The 13,017-nt window shown below is 41.9% G+C and overlaps 1 protein-coding gene across 2 annotated transcripts in view; it reads right to left on the bottom strand.

Moving 5' to 3' along the window:
* PCGF3 (polycomb group ring finger 3) overlaps window positions 1-13,017 on the bottom strand; it is a 93,534-nt gene that overhangs the window by 30,115 nt on the left and 50,402 nt on the right. For both annotated transcript variants that reach the window (XM_083179999.1, XM_083179991.1), the window contains exon 2: window positions 9,952-10,069. In XM_083179999.1, the coding sequence (XP_083036125.1) occupies window positions 9,952-10,060 (109 nt within the window). In that variant the 5' untranslated portion in view covers window positions 10,061-10,069. The remainder of the gene's footprint in view (window positions 1-9,951; window positions 10,070-13,017) is intronic.

Here is a 13,017-nt window from a genome sequence, read left to right on the forward strand (position 1 = left end):
TCCCCAGCGCCGTGCATATTCATGAGGCAGACGCTCTTTTTTTATATATATATATATATATATATATATATATATATATATATATATATATATATATATAATAAAAATAATACAGTGTATACAGTGCAGCTGAGGGAACAGTCACAAAAGAAGAACAGCCAGTTACTGCCCAAAAATGTGGATATACAATGTATTGGGTCATTAGGGAGACATACATCGGGTTGATAAAATGGAGAGTGATAAACAGCCAGCCAATCAGCTCCTGTCAAACTCAGCCTGTGACATGGCAGGTAGGAGCCGTTTGGCTGGTTGTTTATCACGGTACTTGTTTCCCAGCACGGCGCCCATCGCATCGCATACCATAAGCCTTACAATGGTATGCGATGCGATGTTACGCGATGGCACCCGATGTTATACAATTTAAAATCGTATACCATCGCATTGTATGCCATATACAATGGTATACGATTTTAAATTGTATAAGCACCCTAATGGGTGTTTTCAATGTTAAATGGCCCCCCTATAAGATTATTAATTGTATAAGCACTGTAATGGGTGCTTACAATGTTAAAAGCACCCCCACGCCACCCCCAGTATCAACGCCAACCCGAAGTGTGGCGAGCGGCGGATGTACACGTCCTCCGACCTTTTCATACCCCCACTATCCACGTCGGCGTGGAGTTGATTTCAGATAGTGTGGCGAGCACAGCGAGCCACCGAGCCCGGAGCATGGCGAGCCCCGCGAGGGGACGTGGAATACATGTAAAGTAATAAAGTAATATGCATCGCCGACGTGGGTAGTGCGTGGATAATGCGATGCGATAGGTGGATAATGCGATGACGTTGAGCATCTCATCATGATACTAGAAGTCTGTATCCAACAGACTACTGCTTTCACTACTAGTATACTATGGGGTATTCAATTAATAATAGGTTTTTCTGTTTACAGAGTCTATTCCTAAACTCAGCTGGTTCCATAGGGGTGTGTTCTAGTTTGTTCTTTGCTCTCGTTTAGTTGTAGAGTATTTATCAAGCTTTGTTCCCAGAGGTCTTTTTTTGCTCCTGGCCTTAACCATGTGGATATTATTTCAGTATATGTTTGTGTTCTCTCATTTATTTTAGCTCTTTATTATACTTGTGTTTTGGTTGTTTATTTCCCTTTTGTGTTTACACTTTTTAATGCAAATTATGCCTATTTTTCGACTCCCCTGTCCTGTCCTCCCTTGCTAAATAAAGACAATGAGATTACCTTACACTGTATTTTGTCTGCTTTATTACTAATGCATAGATTTTTTAGTGCTACTTCCCCAGTGGGTATGGGTCATAGGTTCACCAACTGAAGGTCGATTTGAGCTTAGGTCGACATGTGGTTTTTAAATTTTTTTACCCGAATGTGGACACAGTCGACATAGACACCATATCGGTGCACCACATCTCCACTGCGCTTGCGATGCTTCAGGTGCGGTGCATCACTACGCTCAGCATACTATTTTATTTTCCCTCCATGCCCTAGTGGATGGAAGGGCATGAAATACTATACCATGGTATACCTTCACGGTCTGGTTTCTTCTTTTTGGATGGATCCCTTTTCTATTTACTTCCCTGCAGGGCCGGTGCTAGGGTGTTTGGTGCCTCCCTGCAAAGTATAAATTTGCGCCCACAAAAAGGGGTGTGGTCTCATAAGGAGGGGGCATAACTACACAACAGTACCTCCAAATCAAATTACGCCACACAATAGTACATGAAGTGCCCATGATTTATATTGCAACAAATAATGTAGTTGTTGTTGTGGGGAGTGCTGTACTTATACAGGAAATCAGTAAGAGAATAAAGTAAGAGAGAGCCACGGATACTACTAGTCTGATTAACGATACGGGGGCACAAGGCACTTCAGAAAGGGGGGTGGCCCTATTAAAGAGGCACACACACACACATATATATAGCGTGAGACATCAGTGTTTGGAAGTGCTGCCCTACCAAAAAACACATATATATATATATATATATATATATATATATATATATATATATATATATATATATATATATATATATATATATATATATATATATATATATATATATATATATATATATATATACACACACAGGATGGCGATCCGGCACTCCTTGCTCAGGGGTTAATAGCCCCGGTGCCTTTGCAAGAATTAATGCAGGGTTGGATAGGTGTAGTCCTATTTGAAGAACACACCGCACGGCACTCGAGGTCTTGTAAAGAAGGTGAATTTTAATCAGCCTGATTAAAATTCACCTTCTTTACAAGACCTCGAGGGCCGTGCGGTGTGTTCTTCAAATAGGACTACACCTATCCAACTATATATATATATATATATATATATATATATATATATATATATATATATATATATATATATATATATATATATATTTATTTATTTATATATATTTATATTATGCATTCACATTTAGCACCTGCATTGCTTTAAATGGAACTACTAAATAGAAAATAAAGTACTGCCTTACTCTTTTTCTGGTGGCAGAGTTGCCTACTGGCTGCTCCTGCAGGTTCTCTCTCCCCACAGTCTGAGTCCCATATCTTTGTCCCGCCTCCTACTTCACTGCAGCCTGCAAGCAAGCCATTCACTGAGCTGCAGGCTGCAACTCCACACGCCATTGGACAGTAACCTTCCCAGCAGCACAGCACTGGTCTGTGGCTGTCACTCACAGAAGGTACATGGAGGAGGGGGAGGAGAGGAGGGAGCTGAGCCGCACTTAGCGCTGTCGTCGCCGCTGGCTGACGCTTCAGCTTGTCAGACAGGGCAGGAGCTCGACACTCTACAGCTGACAACAGCAGTGTTGCAGAGCGAGGACAGCACCTCCTTCAGCCTGGAGCCTACCTGCTTTGCAGGAACTGCTGAGTGGGTAGCGCCGGCTCTGCTTCCCTGATATAGGTTTAGGTCTACAGTAAAGGTATGCTCCTGGTATTAACTCCCCTAATACATGGAAGAAAGTTTTGATGCATCTTTGAAGATTGGGGCAGATGTTGCAGGAGACACATTTGGTTCTCCTAAGGCAGGGCTGGGCAATTGCGGCCCTCCAGTTGTTGATGAACTACACATCCCAGCATGCCTTGCATCAGTTTCAGCATGGCCACATAGCAAAACTAATGCAAAGCATCCTGGGATGTGTAGTTCATCAACATCTGGAGGGCCGCAATTGCCCAGCCCTGTCCTAAGGTGTACTTTTTTATATTGGCTATACTGCATACCTTTGTGCACATAATCTCAACTGTTGGAGGAGATATCAACCTTAGTGCACCTCTAGAAATGGACAGATTGTTCCCCCAGACACGTAAATTGAAACAATCAGTGTTGAATATCTGGCATATTATTGATCAGCTGGTTGAAGTTTGAAGAGTTTTATACTCCTTAAAGAAGTATTATACCTGCTTAGCACACTAACCCATATCAATTACCTCCTCACCTAGAAGGAGTTCCTTTCCAGAGTTAATTAGACCACAAAGGGACCCATCTGGCCAGAGTTTCAATAATTCTGAGCATGCTGATAATCCTATATTATGTTGGTAGGCTGTTAAATTATAGTATTGACGGGAGAAAATATCGAATTCACAAGGAAATTGAAAAAAAAACTGTCCATTCCTATATTTACAAGCCCAAACTAAATTTGACTGATAAATCTTCTAAAGAAGACCACTTAAGACCACCTATCCTCAACCACTTAAGAAGCGTATTCCGACAAAACAGATCCGACTTTAAAACAAGCTTGATCTGTTTAGTCTGAAAAAGAGCCGCGAATTGTCGAATTGCAGTTTTTCAACAATCTGCGTCCGTTTACGACACCCCCTGCTTTCCGACATTTGACAGCCGGACGTTCAACATCCGGATGTTCCGACAGTCGGAATCCCATATTGAATACCCCTATTATGGGGGTACTGAAATTGTTAAGGAATCCCTTTATTTACAAGAACCTATAAATGCTTTTCAAATAGCGATGGTCACTCTACCCAAAATTTCCCAAAATCAGTCAAGTATGTCGACTGGATCAATAGCTACAGTATGGAAGAAATTGTTACGGTTATTAATATACTGAAGCCTCTTATTTGTGACACACGGTGTGATGCCTACAATGCCATCCTTACTGGCAACGTACTCGCTCCCTATATTAAGCAATTACATTATTACCCATGCAAATTTCACCTTCAGATGTTGATAAGATACTGCCCAATGTCATTTCCCAGGATTAAACATCTTTTATTGCAGGACAACATATTACCAGAATTCTCTCTGTAATTATGTGATGGGGAGAACTCTGGTGTTGGTTTCGAACCTGGTCACTTCAGATGATCTTTAGCAGACTCTTTTTTTTTTCATTTTAGATTCTAAAGAAGGTTTATCCCTAACTGGAGTTACATGTTTTCTTCCCTATACTCTTTGGCAGACCTTCTATTTACCTCCCAATTCCCTTAAGGCCTATACACACTTGGTGATTTTGAGCGATGAGCACCGATCCCGCATCATCGCTGGCCACCACCGCTCATCTGCTGGTATTACCAGCAGATGAGTGACTGGGTGGACAGCTTTCAATAGCATCCTGCTATGGAAAATCGTCCACCCCTGGGAAAAAAATCACTTGGATGGCAGAATAATAGCTCAGTGTGTATAAGCGATAAGTGATTTTCAGCCGAGCTATTTCCCCATCATCCATCTGAAGACACGCCAGGCAAAAATACCCAGTGCGTAGGCACATTTTTTTTTAAATTGAGTAATTTTTATTGAGTTTCACAGAAAAAAATAAAAAGAACATAAAATAAACTAACAGACAGTAATGCGATGACAGAGACATATACCAGGAGTGACGTATCTGTATACATAAGATAAATAGGAGTTTACTTGCACAAACATGCCCAAAAACATAAGGATATGAAGAGCAAATATCGACCAATCATGGCAAAAATATGCACACAATCACCCGGAGGCGCCATCCGGGCTCTCGTGGATATCAGAATGGAAAAGGCCACACATGTGAAGTCATAGTATATGAATATGCATTTAAATATTAACATATATTACATTATATACAGAAAAGAATAAAATATTAAACACAAAACCGCCAATAGTCAGTTGCACTACCGTCCAAAATAAAATATCCCACCACCCCCCAATCTACAAAACCTACTTAGAACCCAGAATACTAAGAAAGCAAAACCAACCACATCGACCCAAAACAAACTAACCTATAACCCCCCACCCTGTATAACATAACCCCAAACTAGGCATACATGGATCCCATACAACAACTCCCCCCCCCCCCCCCCCCCCCCCTAAACATCTATACCTACTATCTAAGTCTATTGTGCCGGATAAAAAAAAATATACTATACATAGGAAGAAGTAGACTAGGGTATTTAGCCAAAGTCAGATGAACACCACCCTAACAGGATATAACCACAATTACTTTAGCTAACCTATACCGACAACTAATCTACCCACTCCACCCATCCCAACCCACCCACACAGCAATCCTACTGAAGGATAATTGCTAAATGAACCTACAGGGGCAATAGTCAAAGTATAATGTAATGTAGCAGACGCAGTGGTTCAAAGGAATAATTTGGACACACTAAATGAATTAACAACCTTGGCTAGGGGAAACCCAGCTCTCCCGCTGTAGAGAGAAATAAAGCAATTTTAGGCATAGTGACTGAGCTCCAGTCTGACTCGTAAATAGTCCAGTGCAATATATGGTACTTGTGGTTCCTGAAAGGCCCAGAGCCAACACCCCAGCAGGATATGAATTTAAAAAAACATAACCCGGTACAAAGTTAATAATCGTGAATATGGCATTCTCAATGAAGTGGTATAATTAAATATAATACATTAGTCCGGCCAATATTCCACATAGTGAAAGTACAAAGTCCCAACATGCAGAAAATCGAACAGGAGGGCATCCTGCAAATACAGTGGACAATTTGTAGAAGATTAGTGGAACCAGTAGCAGTAGTATTAGAATATTTGGAGGAACCAGAACAGGATATCCAGCATTAAGGCAGCAAAGGGTGTCAGCTTCGGATACAGACAGACAGAGCACGGGATCCACAACACACTCAGACATAGATGTTGTAGCATGGAAAAATTGTATCCACTATTGGAATATCAAACAAATGGAGGAGTCTCCTAGTTGAAGTAGCAATGGAACAGAGGATTTGTTGCAGAGGACACTTCATGGCCCAAAAAAGATGATCCACAGTGTAGGAAACAGAGAAGGTCGAAAGTCACCACTCACAGTTTAATAAGTAGCAAGATGTCAGCCACACTTTAAGGAGGCACGAGAGAAGAAGCAGGCTCACAGTTTCTCAGCATGCACTCACAGGCAAGGAGGGGTTCTAGACAGAAGAAATCAGCACCAGAGTAATCCCATGCTGTAGCCGAAAAAACACAGCAGGAGTGAGTGCCAATATTACCAACTCCCTCCACGGTTCCCTGGCCACTGTATAGGGCACCAGGCGAAGGAGATGTCCGCTGCAGCTGCGCATCCAGCGTCAGGTCCCGCCGACGCGGCCGCCAGACAAGGCCAAAGCAGAGCCGCCAGAGATGAAGGAGCCAAGATGGCGCCCGGCAGCACAGAGGAGAAAAGGCCCAGGCAGTCTCAGCAGACCACGCAGGCCACGGACAAGAGCCGCGGGCAGCACAAAAAGAGGCAGGAGGCGCTCCGGAGGGCGAGTGGAGGGGTGCGGAATATCCACGATCCCCGGGGCAGGATAAACAACAGGATATCGACGAAGCCCACACCACACATTCTTAAAAACAAATTCTTTCAGGTGATGACCTTTGCACTGACTGCAGCCTAGGTTCTTGTTGGTAAGTATAGTTCACCTACCATACACAATACTTTACAAAGACAAAAAGGAATACCAACATATCCCTGGGCGCAGATAGAAATTCTTTTTCCACACTTTTCTCCTCTATTTCTCTCTCTCTCTCATTTGGATACCCAAAAGGAAAACATAAGGGAGGTACAATAGTGTGATACTGTTTGTACAGTTTTTATTCCATTATAAAGAAATGACAGTACTAGGAGTATTGAGACTCGTACCCTTAAGAGTGGTCTACTATGAAAAGTAGACTTCAATCGCTTTTGTGGGAGCGGTAACGTCACCAGTCAGGCATCCAACTCCATTCCATTCCATCCCACACCACACATGTCTAGTCAGGTATCTGGCTAAGCCACGCCCCCGTGTAGGCACCTTTATACATAGACAGATGATGTCTAATATTGTCTTTCAAGATCTACTCAAAATTTATACCCATTTGAAGGAATCCACTTTTTATCCCTAGCTTGGATAATGCTATTTTTATTGAATAAAGAGAAATGAGCATGTCAAGATTTTTTGAACCTGGAGGTACTCTTTATACTTTCCAGGACTTGTGACATAGATTTAAAATCTATACTAAACTTTTTTTTTTTAAAGAGGATTTGCATGGATTACAGCTTTAAAAATAGTCTGAGGTCCACTGGCATCCCGCACAACCGCTAAACTGTACATCCAGCCCTTTGTGTTGATCAACAAGTTCATTTTGACTAGCCGCTGCACACTATATATTGCTGTATACAGGGCTGAAGTAGCTGGTGATGGCAGCCCTCTCCAGTGGCTTCGTCTTGATTTTGACTAAGCTAAATTGCTTAGTCAAAATCGCTCATTCTAATGCTGTGTACACACGGTGCAATATGATTGCTAGCGATATATTGCAAGCAATATATTGCCAGCAATCATATTGCTCAGTGTCTCCTTTTCATCAGCGATGAAAAGGAGACACTGCTACTGTCACGGGGCGGGGGGAGCAGCAGTGTCTGGTTGCTGCTATCACGCGGCGAGGGGGGGGAGGGGAGAGACGGAAACCCGAACAGAGGAGGGAGCAGCAGCAGCATCTGCTGCTGTCACGGAGAAGGAAGGGAGGGACGCGAAGGGAGGAGGGAGCAGCAGCAGAAGGAAATCCTTCTGCCGCTGAACTCCGCTGACCTCCTGCTCAGCGCCGGGGGAAGTCGCTGGAGCATGCTCCTGCAACCAGCGACCATTAGGGAGTGCACACGGGAGCGCGCAGCCGGCAGCACTCCAAATCACTGGCAATATGGTCGCTCAGCGACCATATTTCCAGCGATTTCAGCCAATATTGCCCCCGTGTGTACACACCTTAAGCCTGTGTGTACACCCCTTAGTGCCGCTTGAAATTTTTACTTGCACAAGGCTACTTTATAAATTGCAACCCGCTGCTTCATATATAAAACCCTATATTTCAAGTCTGAGGAATCAGAACAGGTCTCCGATATACATTATTATTAGTTTAAGGATATTGAGCACCAGAGCAATGTAGCCTCATGTAACACCAAATTCTGTGTGTATCTATTAGAGTGCACAACCATCAGACAATTAAAGGTCAGATTGGCTGAGCACTGCCGTAACATTGGAAAAGGGTTGGAATCCCACAATGTATCGCTGCATTTTAAGAAAGTACATGAGGGCAAAGTGGTTTCCAATAACTGGAGAGTAAATAACAGAGAAAAACAATTATCCCAATCAGAAATGCGGATGATATAATCATCGAAAACCATAGAGCCCTGTGGTCTTAATGTAGGTTTCGAACTTAAATGTTTTTTATGAATAACTCACTGTACGCAAAGAACACCTATGTTATTTCTATGTCTTATGCAAACTGTTGGCTTAATATACCTTTTTTTCGTTTGTATGTCTATTTGCATCATGTCACCATGGAGATCGGCTCCAATAACAGTACACTTTAAATCATGGGAACTACATACGAAAGATGTTACGGGGACGTTAAATGAGAAGCCGCTATGTGCGGTTCAAGTGCCTGAAGTAGTTGCGTTCCACAAGCCGGAAATACAATGACGCACTTCCGGAAAACGTCCGGGACCCGTAATCGTGTCTTAAAGACCGGAGGCTAATTGAAAGGCTTCCAGGTTACGAGTAATGGACATTGGATGCCAGCGGTGATTAACAACACCTGATCCCTCTTCCGGCGATAGGAAAGTATGGAAGCCGGAATATAATATTATGCAGTTGTACATGTGATGTGTAAAATATTTGTGCAATGGAATATATATTGTTTGTATAATAATTTGTGAACCGATTATTCTATATGAGTGTTTTAGATGAATTTTGAAAATTGTATAAATGGAGATTTTCCATGTTTTATGTGACACCTATGGAACACACCTACAGGAACCGGTATATAAATCGGTCAGGAGCACTAAGCCTCCACACCTTGAATAATGTCCCGAAACGCATTGTTAGGAGGAAAGGACGACTTGGCAGCCTGTGATACTTTGGACTGTGAGTCATCTTAAACCTTTCTTTGGGGGACTCTTCCATCCGGATAGGAGGGCACCCTGATTTATCACATGTACCAGGTGATTTCGGCATGTGTGTAGGCCGTATAAGTCTGTCCATTAGACCAAAGATTGGTATCCATTAGTGGGGATACAGCGCCTATGATTTAAGGAGTCTTGTGGAGGATCAAGAGCTGCAGTATTCAGGTGCAGTCATTATTCTTTTACTTTTGTTGCTATAGCCTCAGGGCTGTTTCACACGCTCCGTCTCCTGCTGGGCAGCAAAACCCTGCACAGCCAGGAAGCCGTGGTGCACACAGAAGTTTAGAGTGGTGGTGATGGCCACAGCCATTCCTTCCAGTGGTGACAGCCGGCTGCAACCGGGCGGCCGGGCCATGGCCGTCCTGTGTGAATGGACACAATCATGTCTATTATTCACTTCTGTGTGCGGCACGGCTTCTTGGCCGTACGGGGTTTCGCTGCTGAGCAGGAGCCGGAGCGCGTGAAACAGCCCTTATATTTCATAATTGGCAGTAGAAAAGAAAAATAAATAACGAGAACAATAAAAAATAATAAACAACAGTAAATGTGTAGAATACATACAGGTATGCAAGCACTCCGTCACAGTAGTGGCATCGATAAGGTAGCCATTGCACAGACGACACGTGATGTGAGCATTGATATCCCAGAGTTTGATCTTTCTAGTCAGCATCTTTGGTGTCTATAAAAGAAAAATATTTAGAGGTAAATAAATCTGTAAAAAAAGAAGGACAATAACACCAAGAAAGAAGTCAAATATCAATGTTTCCTTACAACAAAAACTTTATAATGTCTATATAAAAATGACTCAGGGCCAGATGTATCAAGCGTCAAAAAAATGATAAAAATGGAGTGATAAACAGCCAGCCAATCAGCTCCTACCTGCACACACACACACACACACACACACACACACGACCACATATTTAATATAGAGCTAATACAACTGTATTTTCCAAGGTGCATGTTCTAACATGCTTCGATGGGTTTCTTACGGTGCATACACATATAGCGATAAACGCAGCCATGGGGACCCGGTATGTGCATACATACTTGACAAGGCCAGTGAGCAATGAACACCCTTTTAACGATCAGCTCACTAATCTGTACATGAACAGATGACCGAGGAGGTCATTAACCCTTTGAGTGCCAACATCTTTGTGAGAGATGTTCAAAATATCCGCTCACATTTGTTATACAGGTTGAGTAGCCCTTACCCAAGTTATTCCGAAAACCATACTTCTCAAACTGTACATTTTTTTTGTTAGTAACTGGCACTACTGGGGACATGATATGTAACTGGCACTAAATATGTGCAAGAAAATGATTGCTTGTGTCCGAGATTGGGCACAAACTTTGGTTTATGTTTTAAAACCTTGTTTAATGCCCAAATAAAATATATTTGTGTGTATTTCATGTGTTTGAGGTGTTTATACAACATAAATGCAAAAATATTCCAAAATACGGAACAAGCCATTATCCAAAATGCTTCTGGTCCCGTGGATTTTGGACAAGGGATACTCAACCGGAATAAATGAAAATAAAAAAGTTGTGTAAAAAAAAAAAAGAAGAAGGTAAGCATTACAGGTCATTATGATGAAGAAAAATGTTTGCGTCAGCTATTTTTACAACTATTTTCACAAATTCGCTTGGCACTCAAAGGGTTATTAACATGTGGTGGAGCGCATCGGCCATCGCTGGGTGAAAACTCAATGGGCAATATCACTCAGAAGTACTAAAATAAGATAGATCAATAATTTTAGCACCCACCGTGTACAGGGCTTAAAGCTCCATACACGAGAAGATGTTGGCCACAGCAGATATAGGGCAGTATTCAATGAGAAAAATTTGCCGTGTTTTATGGCGAGTTTGTGCTATTTTTGCGTTGGAAGGAGCATTTTGCTCTCCAAAAGTGAACCACCCTATTCAATGTGATATTTTCGCCATCTTTTTAAGTGATTTTCGCTGTGTCTCTCCGTGTAGCAATTTTCCATCTTTTCATGGAGAACTGGAATGTGAACTTTTAAACTAAAAGTTTTTTTTTTTTAATTTTGGTGTAAAAAAAAAAAAAAAATCAGGATTTTTTTTCTGTGAAGGGGCATGTTATTTTTATTCATGTGCTTTTAGCACATGAATATATATTTAATTTTTAAAAAAATATTTTTTTTTATTTTTTTTATTTTTTTTTACAGAGCAGCCAGCAGGGGGCAGGAGCTCTCGAGCCGCTCATTAGATATTCATATATTCACTGCACCCGATCATTACATATGCACGATCGGGTGCAGTGAATACTGGGTCCCCCGCTGGCTATAGGGGGGGGCAGCTTGTGCTGCCTGGGTCCCGGGGAGCCCTCCTCCCCTCCACATATGTTCTGGGGCAGCCAGGGAGACTAATCTCCCTGGCTGCCACCGTCCCCAGGCTCCCTGCAAGCTCCCTGCCGCGGACGCTCGTCCGCTGCAGGGGTTTAGACTCGCCGCGAGTGGCGGCGAGTCTTAACCACATTGAATAGTGGGAGCAGGAGTGGCAGCGAGCCCTCCGGAACAGGGCGAGTGCATGGCGAGAGAAAAAATCTCTCGCCATGCACGGAGAATTTTTCTCATTGAATACTGCTATTAGTAAACAATATCGGCAATGGGTCAGCGATATTGAGCATGCACACCAAACGAGATTGGTAAATAATATTGTTCAGTGACATCGGCAGGACCCGATGAGCTTGCAGGTCGTTGGCTATACAGCCAAACTGTAGAAGTTGTTCTGACTCTTTTAAACCTTTCACCTACATATCAAGGATCACATACATTTATTATATTGACCACAGAAGATTAAGCTTTCTTTTTAGATTTTCTTTTTTGATCTCTGAATGGTTTGCAGAAATCTGCACAGAAAAAAAATAATCAGAGAATCAATGCCGATTTGAAGACTACCTTTTGAAATTCCACTGAACTTGCCATTTTACAAAGTTATGATTGGTGTTTGGTCACAGACTACCGATTAATACAACAAAATATGAATAATATCTGGTTTACATAATTTTATATTAAATAGCTATTTAAACTCTTGGTTTTGGTCTAGTTATGTTTATAAACAGGCCTTGGTGTATAAAATAGGATTACAACTATCTATAATTTGCAGAGGCTACATGTGCTCAACTATTATAAAATAAAAACCCTGTGTAGAACACCAAAATGAAAAGGGAAACAAAGTTCACCAATCTTACCACTAGATGGCAGTAAAAGCAAAGAAATTACTAAAAGGGAACTTTATCTTCCAAAAATCCAATAGCACAGCAGAGCTTTAACTTGAGAGTCTGTACTATAGGCAAACCAGCGCATGGACCAGAACTGTAGTTAAAAAAGATTAGGAAGCAGGGTGGTGATGTTTTTGCATTTATTTGCTTACATGAAGATTGATACAGGGAAGTGATGGTTTTAAAGGTAATACAAAGAAAACAACAGAAAAGGTTAGCTGTAGGTAAATTGGAACAAAGCTATTTTTATAATCTACCTTTGCCCCCATTCGTCATACCCCAAGCACCCTCATACTCCTTACATTGGGATAATGGGGTCTGGAACCGAGACCCTTTTGTTGGCACACGCTCCACTTTTAACTAGCTTGCTTAGACTAAAATAA

This window comes from Crinia signifera, chromosome 1 (assembly GCF_055691185.1).
Source record: "Crinia signifera chromosome 1, ASM5569118v1, whole genome shotgun sequence".
NCBI classification, from domain to species: Eukaryota; Metazoa; Chordata; class Amphibia; order Anura; family Myobatrachidae; genus Crinia; species Crinia signifera.